This window comes from Chiloscyllium plagiosum, chromosome 3 (genome assembly GCF_004010195.1).
Source record: "Chiloscyllium plagiosum isolate BGI_BamShark_2017 chromosome 3, ASM401019v2, whole genome shotgun sequence".
Classification (NCBI taxonomy): Eukaryota; Metazoa; Chordata; class Chondrichthyes; order Orectolobiformes; family Hemiscylliidae; genus Chiloscyllium; species Chiloscyllium plagiosum.
Window position 1 is genome coordinate 87,542,835 of NC_057712.1, and position 23,472 is coordinate 87,566,306.

Below are 23,472 nucleotides of genomic sequence, written 5' to 3' on the forward strand. Positions count from 1 at the left end.
TGGAGGCGGAGAGGTCAAGTAGAAGACTGCAGGTCAGGAAGGCGGTGCCGGGCTGGAGGGATCCGGCTGAGACAAGGTGGGGGGAGGGGGGATGAAGAAACTGGTGAAGTCCAAGTTCATCCCCTGTGGTTGGAGGGTTCCCAGTCGGAAGATAAGACGCTCCTCCTCCGACCGTCGGGTTGTTGTGGTTTGGCGGTGGATGAGTCCAATGACCTGTATATCCTCGGTGGAGTGGGAGGGGGAGTTGAAATGCTGTGCCACAGGTTGGTTGGGTTGGTTCGTCCGGGTGGCCCAGAGGTGCTCTCTGAATTGCTCCGCAAGTAGGCGGCCTGTCTCCCCAATATAGAGGAGGCCACACCGGCTGCATCGGATGCAGTAGATGATGTGGGTGGAGGTGCAGGTGAATCTGTGGCGGATATGGAAGTTTCCTTTGGGGCCTTGGAGAGGAGTGAGGGGGGAGGTGTGGGCGCAAGTGTTGCACCTCCTGCGGTTGCAAGGGAAGGTGCCCACCTTGTCTCAGCCGGATCCTTCCCGCCCGGCACCGCCTTCCTGCCCTGCCGTCTTCTTCTTGACCTGTCCGCCTCCATCCTACTCCGACCTATCACCCTCACCTTGACCTCTTTCCACCTATCACATTTCCAACTCCCCTCCTCCAAGTCCCTCCTCCCTACCTTTTATCTTCTCCTGCTGAACACTCTCTGCTCATTCCTGAAGAAGGGCCTGTGCCCGAAACGTCGAATCTCCTGTTCCCTGGATGCTGCCTGACCTGCTGTGCTGTTCCAGCAATAAAGTTTCAACTTTGATCTCCAGCATCTGCAGATCTCACTTTCTCCTCGAAGATTTCAACCTACTGCGAATCCTCTTACAAGGATGCCTTCCTTGAAGAAGCTCTCTGCCTCTCTCTACAAAGATTTCAGTGAGTCCCTCTCTCACTGCACACCCCAGGTCATCTCCTCTGCCAACGCCCCTCCTCCAAGTCCCTCCTCCCTACCTTTTATCTTCTCCTGCTGAACACTCTCTGCTCATTCCTGAAGAAGGGCCTGTGCCCGAAACGTCGAATCTCCTGTTCCCTGGATGCTGCCTGACCTGCTGTGCTGTTCCAGCAATAAAGTTTCAACTTTGATTTCCAGCATCTGCAGACCTCACTTTCTCCTCAATCTTGTCTATACCCCTCCACAGTAATCGCACCCTTCCAAGAGTATGGTGATTCGACTGCACATAGAATGTGGGTTAACTAAAGTTTTTAACAACTCAAACATAACCTCCCTACTTTTATGATCTATGGCACTATTGATAAAGGCAAGTGTCCTGTATGGTTCTTAACTACCCAATTAACCTGTCTTGCTGTCTTCAGTGATCTGTGGACATGCACCTCAAGGTCCCACTGTACTTCTGAGCTTCCTAGTGTCTTGCCATTCATTGCATAAATCTTTGTCTTGTTACTTCCTTCAAAGTGCATCACCTCACACTTTTCAGAGTTAAATTCATCTGCCACTGATCTGTACATTTGACCAATCCATCTATATCTTTCTGTAATCTAAGACCTTTTCCTTGTTTCAATCACCCAGCCAAACTTTGTCATCTAAAAATCCATGTTGTATACACTGCAGGAATTCATCCGCCCAGGATTAATGAAAACATGATTTGTACAGTCTATACTTAGATGAAAGTCAACCAAGACTACTGTGGCATAGTATGCAAATCTAGTTTTCTGTTTAATGTCATCCCTCACCACCATTACTAATGGAAGGTCTGTAGTCCACTCCCATTTATGCTTTCTACCCTTTTGTTCATTCTTAGCTTAATTGGTCCTCAATGCAGGAAAAATAGACAGATTCACATGTGATTGGATGGATACCACTGGTGGTTACACCATGTTTTAAGGAAAATCTAACTCTAGAGTCTTCTTCCATCTTAAACAGTCTTTCAGGATTGTGGACGATTTGAAGAGTTCTGAGATAACTGAGTCCAATATGAGATCTACAGATTCCGTGACACATAGGTCATTCAGTGCTTTTGGGGTTAGGTAGTTGAATTGGTTGGAGATTCATGCACACTCTCTGTTACTTCAAATTCATCTCTGCATATTCCCAATGAAGTTTCTCAATGTGTTCAGTGCCTTTATTAATGAATATTTTCCATTTTTATCACTTATCAGATGAGGATTGCCCTGATTTAAAGGAGATGCTGGACCTTTCCAAGGGTATTTTGAGGACTGGACTAAAGTATCTATATTGTTCCACTGGGAATATCTTGTTGTATCCAAATTCCAAATAGAACAGTTGCTTTGGAAATCTTGTTTCGGCATATGAACCAATGTCCAAACTCTGGTAATAGTAAAGATATAGATTTCCTTAGAAATTTGCAGCTTGATGATGTGTACTGCAATGAGGTGTATGTGTATCTTCGCAAGCAGCCTCCATATTTATTCTGTTATCTTAGGTTGAAGAGCATTGTTTTCATCTATAGAGGTGTAACAGACTTTTGGGGTTATTTACTAAAGCATGTTGAAGATCCAGTTAGCTTGTAGAAAACTGTTATACGTCTTAATGGTTTTGTGAATTTATCGGTGCAAGACTAACAGTATAATAATGTAAAAAATCAATTTTATTTTGGACATACAAGGATATGGCAGTTGCTGCAAAGGATGCTATGACTGGTCAGCTGGAGACTATGAAGGTCAAATATGAAGAAATTGTTGCAGCTCGGAAGAAGGCAGAAGATGAAATCGAAACTTTCCGCCCGGTAAATAAACCAGTTGCATTTATCTTCCTACATGTCTGCCTGTCTATAGTATTTATCTCATTACTGCATTTCTACAGTCTCCTTTACCTTTTGCTTTTCTCTTTTCTACCAAAAGAGCTCTGCATTAAAATATTGACATTTGAAACTATAATAAATGTTTATTGCAAACATAGAGGCTGATTTTCTGTGAACCTTCTCTGACCCATCAGCCATAACTTCAGTGGAAGTGCTTTATCCTGTTTTTCTGGCATTTTCATAATTCTTCCATCAAAGTTACAGAAAATTAATGGATGAGATAACACCATTCATATTCAGCTTTACTGTCTTTACATAATGTAATGATGACATATGTAGAGATTACTACTTTTTAAAATTCCGATTATATCGTTCATAAGTAATATAATTTTTAATTACAATAGGGTGTAGATGCTGCCACAACAGCACGAATGGATCTTGAAAAGCAGTTGGAGAATCTTGAAGTTGAACTAGAATTCCTCCAGAGAGTGCACAAAGAGGTATAGTTTCATATTCAACAAAACATACATCTAATTTATAAACCTCACATTCATGCCAATTTTGAAATACGTTGTTATAAAGGAGGAAGAATTAAAGGAAACAAATACAAAGTTAAAGATTATGTAGATCATGGCATATATACAATTGTAAAAAAATTTGGTGAATTCAAATGTTTTAGTTCTCCAAAAGTATAATATGGAATAGAACATAGAACATAGAACAGTGCAGCCGAGGAACAGATCTTTTGGCCCACAATGTTGTGCTGAACATGACACCAAATTAAACTAATTCCCTCCTCGTGCCCTTGGTCCATATCCCTCTGTTCCTTGCATATAGAAATACATATAGAAATAAATACGGACATAAATATGCAGATAAGCAATAGCAGTGTATATTATCTTACCTTTGATTGAATTATTTAAACAAGTAAACGTATCCCACTGACAAAATTGCATTCAAAAGTTTGTTTAAAAACCCTATTATTGCGCATAATTAGAGCAAATTAGAGAGTTGATAAGTGTCAAAGTACTGACACTCCACCATTCTAATTCTGATGCATGTTATGACTAACATGAATCATCATTTGTGAAATTATCAATTTATAGTATGTATCTTTTAAATAGGAAATTGAGGAGCTAATGAAACAGATCCAAAATGTTACTGCCAGTGTTGATATGACATACTCGATTCCAGACCTGGCCACTGCACTTAAAGACATTCAATTGCAGTATGAAGGAATATCAGCAAAGAATTTGCAGGTGAGGTGGTTTTAAAAAAAGTGAAATATTTTCCATTTTCTAGTTAGCTGTAATTTGTTCTACATGAAGTATTTGTATGAAAAATAGTGAACAATACACTGGACCGCAATTCTAATCGACAGGGAGTGAATTTCATCTTCAGATATAAATCAGTTCTACTTTAACTTTCACTGATTTAAGACATGTTTGGATATCAAGGGATGAGAAGAAAAAATGATTTGTATTTTACATAGCTCCTTTCCTGATCTCAGGACATTCCAATGCACCTTTCAACAATTGAAGTTCTTTTGAAGTGTGGTCACTGTTGTAATGTTGAAGATGAGCAACTAAATTGTGGACAGCAAGGTATGACAAATGAGGATGTGATAATGACTAGAAAGCCTGTCTTAGATTTAGATTGATTGAGAGATTTAAAAAGTCAAAGGCTTACTTTCATATGGTGCTGGTCAATAGAAATCAGGAACAGAAAGGGATCTCATGTTGTAGGAGTATTGACAGCAGAGTCCTGCACCTGACCACCTCTTGAAGAGATGCCAATGAAAACCAGCTTTTGATTACTTTGAGGAGCTGCTGATGAAGAGTTTGTAAGGAAGTTTCCCCCTGCGATATTGTGCAGGAGAATCTGATACATTATTCTGCAATATTCCGGAAAGGAAATATATAATTTCCTGTTACACATGATCTTTATTGTCCCTTCAGAACTGCAGGTGGTACACAGCATTGGAGCAGCTGGCACAGCTATTCCTCTGCATTATGCTGATCTAGATCCTGAACAGGTAATTTCCTTATCAGTTCCAGGTAAATATGTTCAGGTATTTAGAAGTTATTTGAGGTGTGTTGGCAAGTGTGGCCAAATACATACTATTGATTCAATTAGGAATTAATAAAGGGATTTAGCTTACAGGCAGAAACTATAGCTGAAATACTGAACCGAGGAAGAAAATCAGTGAATGAAAAGGTAATTTAGGCAATAGATAAACCACCTGGACTGGACAAGGGAACTAAGGGTGGAATCTGCAGAAACGGTAGCACATTCTTCCAATCCTTCTCAGATAAAGGGGTGTTGGCATGGAACTGGAAAATTGCAAATGTTACACCTTTGTTGAAAAAAGATTTTAAGAATAATATCAGCAACTACAGACCTGTCAGTTTAACCTCCATAATGGGAAAGCTTTTAGAAATAATAATCTGAGACAAATTAACAAGCCGTCTGCTGGACAAAGGTATATTAACTCAGCCATGCATAGACGTGTCAACGGCAAATCATGTTTAAATAATTTGATCGAGTTTTTTGAAGAGGTGAAAGAGAGGAATGGTGAAAAAAAAACATAGAACAGTACAGCACAGTACAGGCCCTTCAGCCCTTGATAGTGTGCCTTTTACCCTACTCTATGTTCAAACTAACCTACATATCCTTCATTTTACTATCATCCATGTGCCTATCCAAGAATCACTTGAATGTCCCTAATGTACCTGAAACTACTACCGCCACTGGTAATCCATTCCATGCACCCACCACTCTCTGTGTAAAGAACCTACCTCTGATATCTCCCCTAAACCTTCCTACAATCGGGTTAAAATTATGCCCACTCATGATAACCATTTCCGCTCTGGGAAAAAGTCTCTAGCTATTCACTCTATCTATGACTCTCATCAAGTCACCTCTCATCCTCCTCCGCTCCAATGAGATCTATTCCTGATGAAGGGTTTTTGCCCGAAATGTCGATTTTCCTGCTCCTCGGATGCTGCCTGACCTGCTGTGCTTTTCCAGCACCACTCTAATCTAATCTAAATAACATACATGGTCGGCTTTAACCAAAGTATTGCATCCAAATCCAGATGCCACATAACAAGAATGAGAAGTCATTGGAGAGAGTGCAAAAAGTATTTAGTGCATGGTTCCAGGGATGAGGAACTTCAAACATGTAGATAGATTGGAAAAACTGTTGTCTTTAGTGTAGAGTTAATGGAGGAGTTCAAACTCATGAGGGTTCCAGGGAGAAACCCTTCCTGATAGCATAAGTGTCAAGGACCAGAGGACACTAATTTAAACTGATTGGCCAAAGAACACAGGATGAATTAGGAAAATATTCCATCTATAGCAAGTGGTTAGGATCTGGGATGCATTGCCTGGGAATCTGGATTTCAAAAGGGCGATTGGATAATTATCTGAAGAGAAAAAAAGTGTTGGTCTACAAATGAGACTAGCTCCTTGCAGAGGACTGATTTGGACATGAAGGTCAAGTGACCTCCTCAGTTTTAACCATTCCATGATTCTCCAGTTCAATGACCTATGAATTGTTTGGCAAACCTTTTTTAATACAGTATCATTGTATGCTGAGATTAATATGTTGAAGAAATTGCCAACAGACTCATTAGTCAGTAATTCATATCGTATTTCTCTCTCCACAAATGCTACCAGATCTGTTGAGTATTTTGGCACTTTCTGTTTTTATTTAAGAAAACAGAACCTGGATTAAATTGATGTATAGAATGGGTATACTACACTGTAGAAGGACATCCGTGTTTTTTTAGTTGAAGATGATTTATGATGTAACTGCTGGACTATCTGATTGAACTGTTAGATTTTAATGCTGTAAGTGAATCAAAGTTATAAGTAGCTCTTAGTCAATTTCCCTCAGTTTAATTAACATAGATATCCAAATCAGAAAAAAAAATCATAAAGGGCTTTAGAGAAAAATTAGAAAAATTTCATTTAGAAAGAAGGTTTAGTAATACAAGTCAACCATATTTATCTATACAGCATTAACATAAACGATGCTATGCTTTCATAAATCCATGTTTATCAAGAAAATTAAGGGATCATTATCCAAAATAATTTCCTTACTATTCTTGCTCTGCTGAAAAATGTTATGTTTCAATCATTTATGACATTTATTTAAATTAGAATACCAGAAAGGAAAACATATTATTAATAATCTGGTAAATTAAATTTAACAAATGATGAATGCTCTATATTGAGAAAGGAAGCGATCTCTGTCCATTTCAATTTTCGACAGTTCGATTGAAGATGCATTGTAAGAGTAAATCTGTGGGGCGCTTATACTTAGAATCAATCCCTTGCCTTACCTGACCAAGATCTTGCTTTATACCATCAGGAAGTGCAAAGTGGAGAATGTTCCATTCTGCAGCATTATCATTCCTGACCTTGAGGAACACAATAAACCATCTGGTTCTATTCATGCGAGTACAGTTACTTGTCAGGCTACTGACAGAGAGTTTGAATATATCTTTGTCTTGCATTTGTTCAATGCACGCTCAAGGTCTTTCTAGGTGGTTGTGCTTTGCTATTGTGTATTTTGAAAGACTGTGAGTAAAGATGAAAAGTATGAAATAAAATTGTGAAAACATCTTTTTCCAACAATAAAAGCAGTAGAATATCTTTTTGATAAGGTGGTCATGCCATCAGGTGACAGGCTGTTCATCACTTTGGAATAACTCAGTGTTTATTATCTGGTTATTTTCTTGTTGAGTCGAGAAATTGTCATAAACTGTCAGAATGGCATGGTGGCTCAGTGGATAGCACTGCTGTTCATAGCACCTGGGTCCCAGGTTCAATTCTAGCCGTGAGCAACTGTCTGTGTGGAGTTTACACATTCTTCTCCATGTCTGCTTGGGTTTCCTCCCACAATCCAAAGATGTGCAGGTTAGGTAAATTGGCCATGCTAAATTGCCTATAGTGTTTCAAAGAATTGTAGGTTATGTGCATTAGCCATTGAAAAGGTAGGGTTATTGGTGAAAGGAATGAGTCTGGGAGGATTGGTGTATACTTGTTGGGCCAAATAGCCTGTTTCCATACAGTACTGATTTTGAGTAACAATTAAAGATGAATGTTGATGGTGAATAGATTAGATTACTTACAGTGTGGAAACAGGCCCTTCAGCCCAACAAGTCCACACCGATCCGCCACCCATCCATACCCCTACAACCTAACACGACGGGCAATTTAGCATGGCCAATTCACCTGACCTGCACATCTTTGGACTGTGGGAGGAAACCGGAGCACCCGGAGGAAACCCACGCAGACACGGGGAGAATGTGCAAACTCCACACAGACAGTCGCCTGAGGTGGGAATTGAACCCGGGTCTCTGGTGCTGTGAGGCAGCAGTGCTAACCACTGTGCCACTGTGCCATAGTACGTCTATACTATTTTATGTTTGCCTTTATTTACAAACTATTCTTAATAATTAATATATATTATGTTTCCCCAAGGAAATGGATGAATGGTATAAAAGCAAATTTGTTGATCTGAATCACACGTCTGCTAAACGCATGGAAAATATGCGAATCACAAGAGAGCAACTTTCAGATTGTAAGCGGAATGTAAGTAGTCCTCATCTTAACACAGATCTGTCCACCCAATTATTGAGAAATTAAAATAAACTTATGCTGCTTGAAAAATTCACTTTGAACGTACCAACTATAGAAGTGGTGGATGCATGTAGAGTTAAAAGGTTTAAAAGACATTTGGATAAGTACACGAAGAAGAAATGTTTGGAGGGAAACAGGCCAGGTGCAGTAGGTGGGACTAGTTTAGTTTGGCATTATGGTCAGCATGGACTATTTGGACTGAAGGATCTGTTTCCGCGCTGTACGACTATGTTTCTATAACTATATGTGAATGGTCCCTCAGTCAGACAAGAAAAGAATATTATTAGAGATTTGGAAAAGTAGAGCCACCATAGACCAATTCTCTCATTAAAGTGGTGGTGATTTTAATCTGTGGGGCAAAATTGAGAAAGTGGGACCTCCATGGTAATCTCAGATGGTACAGGAATTGAATTTGTGCTTTTGATATTACTGCATTGCAAACCAACTGTCCAACTAACCAACCCCCTTATTAGAGAACATTGCAGCACAATGATCCAATATGCTGGAGTTTATGGAGTTCGCGTCAAGAGCCATGATTCACCTACATATAGGACTCAATTTATGTTGGTGGTGGGGTCTTGTAGGATCCTGTCTCATGTTGCCTCTGTTAATGAAAGCCCACCAGAACTAGTTATCCACTTAAGGGCCTCAACTAGAGACATTCCTGTGCTGGATTTAATCAGGTGGAGGTGCAAGGTGCAAATGTCCCTAACGCCACCCCACACCCTGAAGCCCAGTTCCACTGTTCCTAAACTTGTTGCTGGGCAGGGGGGCAGTGGGCATCAAATTCCGCTTATAATTTTAGTTCCTGCTGTATTAAACCAAAGGCAAATTACAGGATCGGTCATGTCAGATAGTTTCTAAATTGCTTCTCTCAATTGTTTATGAAATAAATAACCTGTTTTTATATAACAACAGCTTTCATATCTTCATTACGTTATAAAAGCAATGAAGTACTTATGAAATGCAGTTGCTGTTGCGTTATCCAATACTTTCAAATATCTTTAACAAAGTAAAACAATACAATGTGCTTCACAGGAGCACTATCAAAGTTTGACACTGGGCTTCATAGATATAAGGACATGTAGCCAGATGTTTTGTCAAAGAGATATGCTTTAAGTAGCTCTTAAAGGGTGAAAATGAGATGGACAGGCTTATGATAAAATTCTAGAGTTGGTTGATGAATATTGAGAAACATAGGAAGCTGAAATTAAAATAATACAAATTGCTGGAGGAGCTTTCAAAGATAGTGAAAGGTGAGGCCTGGAAGAGATTTGTAAATAAAAATGAGAATATTGAAATGTTGAAGTTGAGCATTGCCAGACCAAGATTCAAAGTGAGTCAGGAGTGAAGGTGAAGATTTATTGTGATTTAGGATATGGCAGCAGAGCATTAAATAAGCTCAAATTAATGAAAAGATGTTGGCCAGCAGACTTGACTTTAGAGGCATATTTGAAGTCCACAGAGCACAAAGGCCACAGGAAAGACATGAATAATGCTGCAGAAATGGAGAGGATTAAAAGCTAAGAGGTTAGAAACTCCGCACCAAATAGGATACCAATATAGACTAAGATGACCAAATTTGTACATGTTAAGATTCTACAAATAACAATTGGATAAATCAAGTTATTTATTTAATTCATGGGATATGAACATTGGTAGCATTCTTAGCATTTTCTATTACACATCCCTGACTGCTGTTGAGAAGGTCATGGTGTGAATTGCTGCTTCCATAGTGGTGAAAGTACTCCCATAGGTATTTTCTCAAAGTGGTTTGGTACATTTAAATAGCTTGCCGAGTCATTTGAGAGGACAGTTCTGTCACATCTGGAATCCTATACAGGACAAGCCAAGTAAGGACATAAGGACATCACCCTAAGAACATTAGTGAACTGAGGAAGTTCTAAAGAGGGGTCACTGGACTCGAAACACAAATTCTGCTTTTTTTTCCACAGCTGTCAAGCCTGCTGAATTTATCCAGCAATTTCACTTATAATAATCTGATCATTAAACATTTAATAATATTGAAAACAACATTTCTTTATTACAGATTTTAAAGTTATTGTGAACTGAATTTAAATTCCATCATAGACATAGAGGAATTAAAATGCATCTTTCTGCATCATTAGTTCAGTTAGCTGTGTTGTTGTCCTCCCTGCACGACTGTATCCCTAATAATACTGGATGAAATGTAACCAGAATACTAACAGAAATCACACCTCTTGGGATACCTGCTGAATGATTCAAAATGGAAGGCTGCCTCTCACCCAGCAGTCAAAGAAGCTGGTTCAAACTTCCGGCTCAGCAATGATGTTGGCTATTACCCAATGTGCCCATGCCGAATAGAATTTAAACCAATTAAAGTGGGTATGTCATGAACTTTACCTAGGAGTCTGATAGTATCAGTCAATCTACAGTCTTTTCCTGAAAGTCTACATGTCCTGGCCAACTTGAAGAAAATCAGGTTAGTTCAGCTCATAACATGACTACTTCCTTTTAAAACAAGATCAGAATTATTGGATATTGTATTGTTTATCTGGGTTTCTAAAGTTACCTAGTTTGTACAAATGAGGCAACACTGTCAGATCCATCTCTTTGCAGCAAAACCCCTTAACGGTAGGTGGTCATTTTTGCTGCATTTGAAAGTCAGAAATTCTTGTTCATTTTAATGAGGAGGATGCTAGGATCCTGGTACTTATCCTCGCCAACTACTTTGTGTGCCACCAGAATTCCCTGAGACTTTCCCTAGTGTGCAAACTTAGCAGAACCTTTTTATACCTTTTTCCTGCCCTTAGCCTTTTCTGAACATATTCATTCTGCACTGCACCAGACAAAACGTGGTCAGTGACCTTCCCTGGAACCCTGTAGACTGGAGTCTGATGGGAGGTCGCAGGGTCATGCTGAAGACAAAATGAGCAATATTTAAACTTCAGTTAATCTCCCTCCCCAAGATAATCTAAAGTCCTTGATGCAGGAAACATACACATGCCTGCTTCCTCACTGAGATAAAACAAAAATATGGCAAATAACAGATCCAAAATAAAAATAGCAAATCTGGGAAATAACCGAAATGTCAGACAGTATCTGGAAAAAAAAAGCACAGTTAGTATTCCTGGAAAAAAACCTGGAAACACACCTAATGCTCTAAGTCATTGGCAGTCATCATGGCTTCCTAAGGACCCATTGTTTCCAGTGAGTTCTCAGCCATACTGAAGTGTCACTGTGTTATTGAAATCATATTGTGGTTTTGTGAAAAAGACAGTTTATTATTTTACTTGTTAGGTCTCCTTTAAAAAATCCAAATGTTTCTACTTTTTCCAGCTTAAGAGCAGTGAGATGGAACTGGATGCTCTGAAGGCCCGAAAGGCAGTGCTGGAGACACAGAATAAAGAGGCAGCAAGTAAATATAAGCAAGAGATTGAAGAATACCAGGTACTCAGTGACATTACTTTCCCTTAGGTTGGGGTTGAAAATCTGAATAATTAATTTAGAAGCATTTCCAATTATTTCTTCAGATAGTAAAAGGACAGCTAATAAGGATGATCTCTCTCTTTAGAGAAGATTAGATTCCCTACTGTGTGGAAACAGGCCCTTCGGCCTAACAAATCCATACCAACCCTCCATAGAGTAACCCACCCAGTCCCATTTCCCTCTGACTAATGCACCTGACACTATGGGCAATTTAGCATGGCCAATTCACCTGGCCCGCATATCTTTGGACTGTGGGAGGAGACCCACACAGACATGGGGAGAATGTGCAAACTCCAGACAAACAGTCGCCTGAGGCTGGAATTGAACCTGGGACCCTGGTGCTGTGAGGCAGCAGTGCTAACCACTGAGCCACTGTGCTGCCCCAGACTCATTAATTAGATTAGATTCCCTACAGTATGGAAACACGCCCTTCAGCCCAACAAGTCCACACCAAACCTCTGAAGAGTAACCCACCCGTACCCATTCCCTTACCCTGTATTTACCCCTGACTAATGCACCTAACTCTATGGGCAATTTAGCATGGCCAATTCACCTGGCTAGCACATCTTTGGACTGTGGGAGGAAACCGGAGCACCCGAAGGAAACCCACGCAGATGCAGGGAGAATGTGCAAACTCCACACAGTGACCCGAGGCAGGAATTGAACCCCGGCCCCTGGTGCTGTGAGGCAGCAGTGCTAACCACTGAGCCAACATGCCGCCCTTATTAGCAAATATATATTGGTTCAAACATTGCATATCAACAATAAAGAAATGATGTTAGCCATTCGTTATTCTGACAGCTCCCATAGAGTTTTTCTGGGCTGTTGAGTGTCTCCTTTCTGCCTTTGAGTGTCTAATCTAGAGCAACACCTTCCACAGGAGTTTGCAAGCAGAGTAACCAATAGTACCCCTCAACCAATCATGTTAAATAGCCCTCATTGTGACATGTAGTGCATGAAACTAGGCTCTGTAGCACCATGCAGAATGCATGAGTAATGGTGTCTAACAGCCACTAATGCTGATTATTATAGAAGTCATTGAACCCCTACAGTGTGGAAACAGAACATTCAGCCTAACAGGTCCACACTGAACTTCCGAAGAGTATCCCACCCAGACCCATTCCCCTACCCTATTACTCTTCATTTCCCATAACTAATGCACCTAACCTACACATTCCTGAAAACTATGGGCAATTTATCATGGTCAATTCACCTAACCTGCACATCTTTGGACTGTGGGAGGGAACAGGAGCACCCGGAGAAACCCACACAGACATGAGGAGAATGTGCAAACTCCACATAGAGAGTTGCCTGAGACAGGAATCAAACCCAGGTCCCTGGTGCTGTGAGGCAGCAGTGCCAACGTCTGAGCCACTGTTGGTGCTTGGACTATCATTTTGGATCATACAGGTCCAGTTAGTACCCACTGTTTAGTCAGTCATAACCAAACTCCATGAGACCATAAGATGTAGGGAAAAAAAGGCTAATCAGCCAAAGGCGGCACAATGGCTCAAGGGCGGCATGGTGGCTCAGTGGTAAGCACAGCTGCCTCACAGCGCCAGGGACCCAGGTTTGATTCCAGCCTCGGGTAACTGTGTGGAGTTTGCACATTCTCCCTGTGTCTGCGTGGGTTTCCTCAGGTGCTCCGGTTTCCTCCCACAATCCAAAAAGATGTGCAGGCCAAGTGAATCCATCAAGTCTGTCTGCCATTCAATGAACTCATGGTTGATCTAATAGTGCTGCATCCCCATAACCCTTGATTCCCTTACCAATCCCATTCAATAACATGTTTATTCAACAGAAACTAACTTATACACACTAATTAATTAATCACATGTACATTCTCTCAATTCCTGTCTTGAGTGCTTTTACCCATCTTATCGCTTCAACGCAGTGGTATCCCAGTGGCTGTTGCATGTCTGGTGCTAACTTAGACTGAAAAAGTTTGCAGATAGCTCTGCGAGGTGATCTCAAGCAGCTTCTTGCCTTCAGGCCTCAGCTTTGGGCTGCTTCACTGCAGCATGGGCAGCATCAACTTGAATACCTGAAGGCAGCAAAAAGGGCACTGACAGAATAGCAGCAATAGGACCAGGATTACTGTCATCCCAAGAGAACAGCAAGTTTCTGCTAAACTAATGCCACTCCTCCAGGCAACACTTTAACTGTCTCAGTTATTTGGATTGCTAGATTAGCTGCCATACCCTTCTAAATGCTGGCCATATGCTGCCATGACGGCAGCAGTCTGAACTTTGCATTGCATAAAGAAGGGTTTGCATGGAAACAAATATGATGCTCCTGTTGTCAGTCTGAACCTTCGCTGCAGCTTTGAGACATTGGGAGGCTTGCACGTGTGCTGCACTGGAAGCTGAGACATCGGTCACTAGATGCTGTATCACTGTTGGGTCTCCAAATACTGTCATGGAATTTGCAGCACCTCTCCACTGGAAAAGACAGACTTCAAGCTCAGTGCAAATCATTGTGCCAAACTGAAGCCTTCAACTCAACAGAGGGCAAGGTCACAGACTCGTTTTGCAGAAAGTGATTCAGATGAAGATTTTGTTGGTACAATCTACCGGACAATATTGATGGATATTGGCAGAAAGCTGCATAGTGCATGAGCAAATACACCAGAAAATCTGCTGACAAGTATCATAAAGAAGTCTGGCTTCAATTTGGCACAGGGTTTTGTTCAGAGTCTATCTTTTCCACCACTGCAAATTCCATGACAGCATTTGGAAAACTAACAGTGATGCAGCGTCTGGTGATTGACGTCAATTGGAAGCCTCCCAATATCTCAAAACTGCAATGAAGATTCAGACTCAGTGGTCCCAATTATAAAATTCAGGTTATTGTATTTATGCTGCCAAAATGTATTAAATGATTCCTGCCTTGCAAGATAAGCTGTTTATATAGAATACCTGTGAAAAGGAATCCTGATCAGAACCAGCCATTGCTGTCATCAGAAACCAGTCATCAGAAATTTTATTAGCAAGTAGAAAGTTACACTTAGAATGTTTTTCCTACAGAACAAAATTGAGAGCTTGCAACAACAACTGAGTACCATCAAAGTAAAAATAGCTCTCCATTTACGTGAATATCAAGATCTGCTCAATATTAAAATGGCGCTGGAAGTCGAAATTACTACATACAGGTAAGGATCTGTAGAGGGATGAAAATATAATAAGCTGTAAATAAGTAGCAGATCCATGCATATCTGAAAATAAATATGATATGTTAATGTATAAAGTAGTGAGCCTTCTTCAGGTGTGGTAAAGCAGATGGATCCATTTTGTGCCCTTAATTAAGAGGTAAAAACAAGGACTGCAGATGCTGGAAACCAGATTCTAGATTAGTGGTGCTGGAAAAGCACAACAGGTCAGGCAGCACAGAGGAGCAGGAAAATCGACATTTCGGGCAAAAGCCCTTCATCAGGAATAGAGGCAGAGTGCCTGCAGGGTGCTTTTCCAGCACCACTCTAATCTAGCCCTGAATTAAGAGTTCCATGAGTCCAGGTACATCTTGAAAATTTAATTATACACTGAGAATGAATTTCTAAGCATTTAGCTAAAGTATTAGCCGATCATTTATTACTTCAGGTGCAGGTGGATTTACTATGATTGATTTAATTTGGGATTAGTTACAAGGAAACAACATTTAAGTAAGGTTTCCACAACCCTTATTCACAAATTGGGAAGGACAAAGTGCAGAACCCCTGGATAAATTCATCCCTATAGACTCTGAAGTTTTACAAGAGCAAGAAAGGAAGATTTCTTAGCACAAATATATGTTAGAACATGGGTTATTTTTCACACATGACTATAAAGGTGTACACTATAATGTAATTAAAAGGGAAATGGATATGTGTTTTGAGAGGTAAGAATATGAAAGGATACAGGTAAAGGGCAGGGAAATGGGATTGCTCCTGTTCCAGAGTTAGTACTGGGATAGGTATGTAGTATTTAGTCCTCTCTATGCAATTAATTCCATAGGATATGCCAGTTCTAAGTATTTTAAAACTAGTCCTAACCCAACTTGAGTTTTCAGATCAAACACCATACCAGTCTAAGCTAAATTCATACCTATGGCTCTTACTCAAATAGGTCTGAAGCAATCAAGAACAGCAAGAATCTGATTATTCAGCCTCTTAAGCATGTTCCACAAATTTAGGATAATTGTTCCTCGGTCCCATTTTGTGTCGTAAATGATCAACTGCGAAATCAAACTGTAGTGATAGGATAACAAGTAGGAGTGAGGTAGCATAATAGTTACTGGACTAGTAAATTTGACTTTGATCTAGAGACATGAGTCTAGACATAACAAAAAGAATTATCCATTAGTAAATCTGCTATTTCAGTGATAAGAAATGGCACAACAGTTCATAATGTGGAGGTGCTGGTGTTTGACTGGGATGGACAAAGTTAAAAATCACACAACAGCAGGTTGTAGTCCAACAGGTTTGTTTGGAATCACTAACTTTCTTCAGGTAGCTGTGGAGCAAGATGATAAGGCACAGAATTTATACCAAAAGACTATGTCATTCAGCTGAAATGATATATTGAAGGCACTGAGGTAAGGGAAGAAATTAATTTGTGGAACAAGACAGATTTGAGATGGAGTGATGGTACTGCTCAACAGAGAGGCTGTGCTCATCATGGCATGGGAATGGATCTTTCGGATACAGAAAGAATAGCCATTTGAGGAATTCAAAATACCTTGGAGATATCTCTAATTGAAATATGAAAGAGGAATTTCAGTTGTAATCCACATGGAATAAGTTAGAGCCAGAGTCAGTTGCTAAGTAAAGGTCATCAAAACTTGTAACACTAATTTTCTTTGTTTCCACAGATGCTGCCTGGTCTGTTAGTATTTCCAGCATTTTCTGTTTTTATTATTGATACTAAGTTCTTATTCCAGATTTTATTTAATTAGCTGAATTTAAATTGTGCAGCTACTGCAACTTAAATTAATTTCTAGAGTTAATTAATCTGGGTCTCTGTATTAAAAATCCAGTATCCTCACAAATGTGGGGTAGGTAACTCACTTCTTTTTCCCTCACCCCTGACCCAGTTTCTATAATATGGAAGCTGAATAGGTAAGGAAGCCAAAAGCCCACCAGCTGTTAGTCCTTTAAGACCCTTGTGTGTCTATGACCACTTCCTTCATTGCCAAAACATACTGGATTGTTTAAGGTGGACAATAGGGGAGGTGATGGCCTAGTGATATTCACACTAGACTATAAATCCAGAGACCAAGGTAATGTTCTGGGGAGCTGGATTTGAATCTTGCCACGATGGATGATGGAATTTGAATTCAATAAAAATATGGACTTAAAAGTCTAATGATGATCATGAAACCATTGCCCATTGTTGGAAAAACCTACCTGATTTACTAATTTCCTTTAGGGAAGGAAACAGCTGTCCATATCTTGCCTTGCTGACATTTGACTCCAGATCCATAGAAATGTGGTTGGCTCTTAACTACCCTCTGGACAAGAAATTAGGGATGCCCTAATCCTGTGAATGATTGAAATAAAGAAGAGGATTGTTTTTGCATTGCAGTAGGTGGAATGGTAGGTGTGGTGGTGCATCTTTGGCAGAATACCCTGTTGGTGTCATGATACCACCACCACCACCACCTCCCCTTTAAGATAATGCCTTTCTTTGTGCCTCCCTAACAGGCCTGGTTAGCGTGCCACCCCAACATCCCCACCGTCCTCCTGTGGATCTCTCTCTATCCACAAAAAGCCCAACTTATCTTTCTCCTGTGTCCATGAAATCTGATGTGTCTTCATGTAGTCCCAACAGTGTCCACTTCTGGCACTCTTGGGACTGTAACAACTGCTGGCAAATCCAAGCAACCGGCAGGTCACAAAGTTACAAAGGTGAAAGCCCAATCTTAAACTGGATGGCCTATCAAACCAAATTATTGTTGCCTTTGTAACTGTCAATCAATTTTCCACTAACTTTTGTTATGGACCAGACCAAATTCCCTCAAAATACATTAAGAAGATAACCTAGACCCTAACCTTTTCTTAGTTTATTGTATTGTGTTCTGGATGCAATTCAATTGATCAAACTACCAGATTTGAAGAAAAACACACTTTATTCACATACTATAGTTAAAACACAACAAATAACTTAACTCTATAGGAAAACTTAACAGAATAATAGAGTATTTTACTAGTAATCAGTAACTATTCCAATATAGTAACATCCTTTAAACACATCCTTGGCAAAAGAAAGTTCAGAAAACTAGATTGTCTCATAGGCAGTTTGCAAGTCAAGGAGGAAAAAGCATCAAGATAAAAATCCAAGAGAGAGAGTAGCAGGGAGAGATGTACTGCAGCTTCCAAACCTAGCTTCAAGATCCCGCAACTGCTACTGAAATCTAAAACTAGAAATCGCAGTTCAGTGGGAGCTTGACCCCACCCACTCAGGTTGCTTTTATTATTTCAACTTTTAAAAAAAGAATCCAAGGTCTCTCAAGCTGTTTACTTTATGAGCTTTCCTTCTGCCTTAAGATCTCTCTTCAAAAGAAACCAGGACAAAACACACCTCTTAAAGCCATTGTAGAAACGATACTTTTCTTTCAGGGAGATGGTGTGATCAATATACCCCCTTCCATAAAATTCAGTTCTAGATGCTACAAAGGGAAATATTAGGCATAAGAATGCATCAATGTTGACAAGCTTTTGTTGTTTGCACTTTCTGTTTTAACTCTTCAGTTTGGCTCAATTTGGTGGTATTTGTGTATACAGGGGGAAAATGTTGAGACATTAAACTGACTGCAGAAGCTTGTAACTTTCTTTGACTGTTCAGTGAGGTGCTACGCAAATGCTATATTGGCTGAGATACTACCTTTATGGCTAGCACTGGTTTCCCAGTGTCAGGGACCCGAGTTCAATTCCAGCCTTGGGCGACTGTCTGTGTGGAGATTGCACATTCTCCCTGTGTCTGTACGGGTTTCCTCCCACAATCTAAACATGTGCAGATTCCATGAATTGGTCATACTGAATTGCCCATAGTGTTCGGTGCATTAGTCGGAGGGAAATGGGTCTACGTGGATTACTCTTCAGAGGGTCGGTGTGGACTTGTTGGGCCAAGTGGCCTGTTTCCACACTGTAGGGATTCTATTCTATTAAACCAAGATCCATCTTCCTTTTCAGGTGGATGTAAAGGATTGCAATGCACTATTCAAAGATCAAAACACTTCCTCTCAGTTGCTGGACAGCAACACAATTTAAAAACTGGATATCTGATAATTTCCTGGTTGTGGTAATTTACTGATTGAGAATTGACATGTGGGATAAATGCAAGTTGTTTCGTTAATAAACCTACTCATTTCTGCCATGTTTTTGAATCAAATAAGCTTTGCCCCTTCTTCAGAACCTTTGCTGAATTCAGGTACACTGGTAGTTCAGGGATATTTGTTAGAAAACTGAATATGTTCTTGTTAACCAAACCTTTTGTTTTGTTTTATTACCAATCTTCAGGAAGTTGATTGAAGGAGAGGATTCTCGCTTGTCAACATTGATGGGTACATTCTGCGTGATGGGACAGGGGAATCTTAGTGCTGTTGAGAACCTTTCCAAGGAAGAGGCTGTGGAAGTGACTGAAAAGAAAACTGTATTCATCAGGTAAAAGTAATTCAGTCCTCCAACAGATGGAGCAAATGATAAATCAGGTACTCTTTTATGTATAGTCAGCAGTAGAACATTTCCTACTTATTGATGAGAGCACAATAAATGATAAAACAATTAAAGAAATGCTGAAATATTTTAATCTTTGCTTGAGAAATTTTGGTTTCAATAACGTGCTTACTTTCTTTTTCTCCTTTTGGTGGAAAAATGGAAATCAGGATGATGAGTTACAAACATTCAAAATTATGCAAAATTGTACCTTTTGTTTCAGTTGATGGGCTCGTATATTCATAATCTATATTATACAGGTAACTTAAAACATTGCTTAAATATGTAAGTTAGCTCACTGAGCTTGAAGGTTTGTTTTCAGATGTTTCATCATCATACTAAGTAACATCATCCGGTGATGCACTGGTGGTATGTCCTGCTTCTCTATTTATAAGTCTTGGTTTCTTAAGGTGGGTGACTCCTTTCAGTTCTTTTTTTCAAGGGAAGGTAAATAGAATCTAAAGTGATGTGTTTATTGATCGAGTTCTGGTTCAAATGCCATGCCTCTAAGAATTTTTGTGTTGTCTTTGTTTCAACTGTCCTAGGATGTGTGTGTTGTCCCAGTCAAAGTGGTATCCTTCTTTGTCTCTATGTATAGAAACTAGCCATAGTGGGTCATGTCATTTGGTGGCCTGTTGGTGTTCATGTATCCTGGTGGCAAGTTTCCTGCAAGCTTGTCTGATGTAGTGTTTTTACAGTTCTTGCATGGTATCTTGTAAATTTATGTTAGTTTTACTGGTGGTATCTAATGGATCCTTTAATTAGTTGTTGTTTAAGTGTGTTGGTAGGTTTGTGGGCTACCATGATGCCAAAGGGTCTGAGTAGTCTGGAAATCATTTCTGATATGCCTCTGATGTAAGGTGATGTAGCTATAGTTTTTGATTGCATTGTGTCTGCTTATTTGGATTTGTTTCTGAGGAATTGGTGGATTGTGTTTATTGGGTACCCATTTTTCTTGAAAATATTGTATAGATATTCTTCTGCTTTTTGTAGTTCTTGGGTGTTGCAGTGTGATGTAGCTTGTTGAAATGTCTTGATGCAGCTCCGCTTGTGGGTGTTGGGATGTTTGCTTCTGAAGTTAAATATGTGGCCTGTGTATGTTGTTTTTCTGTAGACACTGTTTTGAAGCTCTCTGTTAACTGTACTTTCAACTGTCATGTCTAGGAATGGGAGTCTGTTGTCGTTCTCCTCCTCTTTTGAGACTTTTATGCCAGTCAGGATATTGTTGAGGGTGTTGTATGTTTCCTCTAATTTGCTCTGTTTTGTGATGACAAAAGTGTCATCTATATAGCGGGGCCAAAGTTTGGGTTGGATAGATGGAGAGCAGCTTGTTCAAGTCTCGACAATACTGCGTCTGCTATGAGCTCTGATATTGGTGATCCCATAGCTGTTCTGTTAACTTGTTTGTAGGTTTTATTATTGAATGTGAAGTGGGTGGTGAGACACAGGTCAACTAACTTGAGGATGTTGGTTTTGCTGATGAAGTTGGTGCTGTCTGGTGTTTGTGGTCCTGGTTTTCCTCATTGTGATGCCAGTGTTTCTTTGGCCAGGTTGACATTAATTAATGTGAAAATGGCTGTAAGGTCAAAGGAGACCATTATTTCATCCTCTTCTATCTTGGTGTCTTTTGTGTTCAGGAATTCTTAGGTGGAGTGGCATATTTTTGGTGTTTTAGTTTTTGGTGGAGTACTTTGGCTAGTCTGTAAGTTGGTGTACCAGGTAGGGAGACTTTCTATCTCCCCTTGAACCGTAAATGACATCACCCACCATAAGAAACCAAGACCTGTAGATTGAGAGGAAGGACATACTACTGGAGACTCTCAAAGACGATGTTACCTAGTATGGTGATGAAATGTCTGAAAACAAACCTTCAAGCTCAGCGAGCTAATTTACATACTTATCATCAACCTGAGCTACAAATCTTCTCAAAAATTGCTTAAATATCAAGGTATGAACAGAAATAGTCACCAGTCTAGTAATCCAGAGGCCCTAGCTAACGTACTAAACAGCTAGTGAAATTTAAATTCAATTAAAAAATAAACCAGGAATTGAAAACTAGTTTCAGTAATGGTGACCATAAAAGAATTGGTGACTACTTAAAACCTCATCTGGTTCAGTCATGTCCTTAAGGGGAGGAAATCCGCCGACCTTACCTGGTCTGGTCTACATTTGACAGCAATGTGGTTAACTCTTAACTACCCTCCTTTCAAGGACAGTTAGAGATGGGCAACAAATCTGGCCTTTCCAGTGATGCCCACATTCCCTGAAAGAATATTTTTAAAAATATATCGTAATCAATACAACAATGAATCTTAATACAGCTAACAAATGCTTGAGAAAAATAAATGCCAATATTTTATTTAACATAGCTCCTATTTAAAATAGTAAGTAGATACTTTAATGATGTTTGTTTGATGCTTGGGGCATATTTGAGGAATTCAGATGCACTCCTGAATGATTTTCCAACCATTTTCTGACAGGCAAGACTCTATATATCGGATGAACAAGCTCATAACACTATCCCTGAAATGTCCTGAAATTCACTAGAATGACAATACAACCACTGCAGCTTGATCTCTATCCCGGACTGAAAGAATGTTCAACTTACATTTATTTAGCCATCGCTCCATCCCATAAGCCAATATATAGGGCATTCTAACAATTCAAGAAAAAGATTTTATTCCGAACTTAAAAGCATTCATGCTATTCTAAAATGTAAGTAAGTTAAGTTCACCATAATTCCCATTGAGCTGCACTCTCACTGGAGAGAGACAACTGGTGGTGAGTTTAACCTGAGGGTCACTAAGCCTCAGGCGAAAGGTTACTTGAAAAAGTGGAACCTTCATAGTGACTGCAGTGAGTACAGAGATTGAGTCTGTGCTGTTGGTGTCACTCTGCATGACAAACCAGCGAACTAAGTTAACAGCTTCAATTTTTCCCAATATTTTGAAATGTCACAATTACTTAAAACATATAGGCTTCAATGTGGGTACTGATGAATTGTGAAAGGTACAGAATATAATGTTCCTCTCCTTATTTGCATGTGACCATTATGGGTACAGATTTTGTACCTAGGGCTACTGAATTTCCTAGACATGGCTCATGGAGATGGCACACCTGGAGGGGGCCTCCCTCATTTTCTATCCAGTTTATTGTGAAATACTAATGTTGTAATCTTTTCTTTTAACCTCAGAACAGTTAAAACAGATGAAGACACTTTGCAAAATGATATGCAAGAGAGAACCATTATAATCTCTGGTGCTGCAGATTATAATGATGAAGAATAAAGGTCTTAGAAACAATGTTGATGGTCAAATAGTTTTTAAGAAAACACTGCAAGTATTTAAGTAATTGATGTTTGACGTTCTTAACAGATACATTGTTAACAACTTAAGGCATAGAGTGTAATGGACATTGTCCTTGGGAGTCTATAAAATTGCTTCTTTAAACAAATAAAACTACCAGCATTAAAGCAGAGCCTGTGTAGAAGTCATGATATCTGCTGAATCAAGCTGCAGTTATTTAAACCAAACTTTGTTGCATTTTCTGATATTTATAATGAAACTTGAACATTCAACTGAACTTTCAAAAGCACAAACCATAGCAGTCAACTAAGGTTTCCCCCTCATTATGAAACTTAACAAAACACAAAACAGCTTGTGGTTGTATTACACTCACCAGTTCCCAATGGTTTCCCAGTGTTTTTTAACTCATTAGGTTATCTCTGAGTCAGGTTCTGGGTTCAAGACCCAATCCGGCACAAAAATCAAGATTGACACTTGAATGCAGGACAGAAGAAATAATGCACAACCTGAGGTTCTAGCTTTCAGATGAGGTGTTAAACTGAGAGCCCATAAAACTGTTCATGTAGACTCAAAAGATCATATGGCATTATTTCCAAG

At 39.7% G+C, this 23,472-nt stretch overlaps 1 protein-coding gene across 2 annotated transcripts in view; it reads left to right on the forward strand.

The window, feature by feature from the left end:
• The window catches only part of LOC122547043 (desmin-like), a 42,059-nt gene extending 18,997 nt beyond the window's left edge, over positions 1-23,062 (forward strand). The window contains exons 4-11 of one of the 2 annotated variants that reach the window (XM_043685639.1): positions 2,626-2,745; positions 3,165-3,260; positions 3,885-4,019; positions 8,254-8,364; positions 11,734-11,844; positions 14,910-15,034; positions 19,376-19,519; positions 22,764-23,062. In XM_043685639.1, the coding sequence (XP_043541574.1) occupies positions 2,626-2,745; positions 3,165-3,260; positions 3,885-4,019; positions 8,254-8,364; positions 11,734-11,844; positions 14,910-15,034; positions 19,376-19,519; positions 22,764-22,857 (936 nt within the window). In that variant the 3' untranslated portion in view covers positions 22,858-23,062. The remainder of the gene's footprint in view (positions 1-2,625; positions 2,746-3,164; positions 3,261-3,884; positions 4,020-8,253; positions 8,365-11,733; positions 11,845-14,909; positions 15,035-19,375; positions 19,520-22,763) is intronic. The other variant, XM_043685644.1, reaches the window with a different exon arrangement.
• Positions 23,063-23,472: the final 410 nt, after the last annotated feature.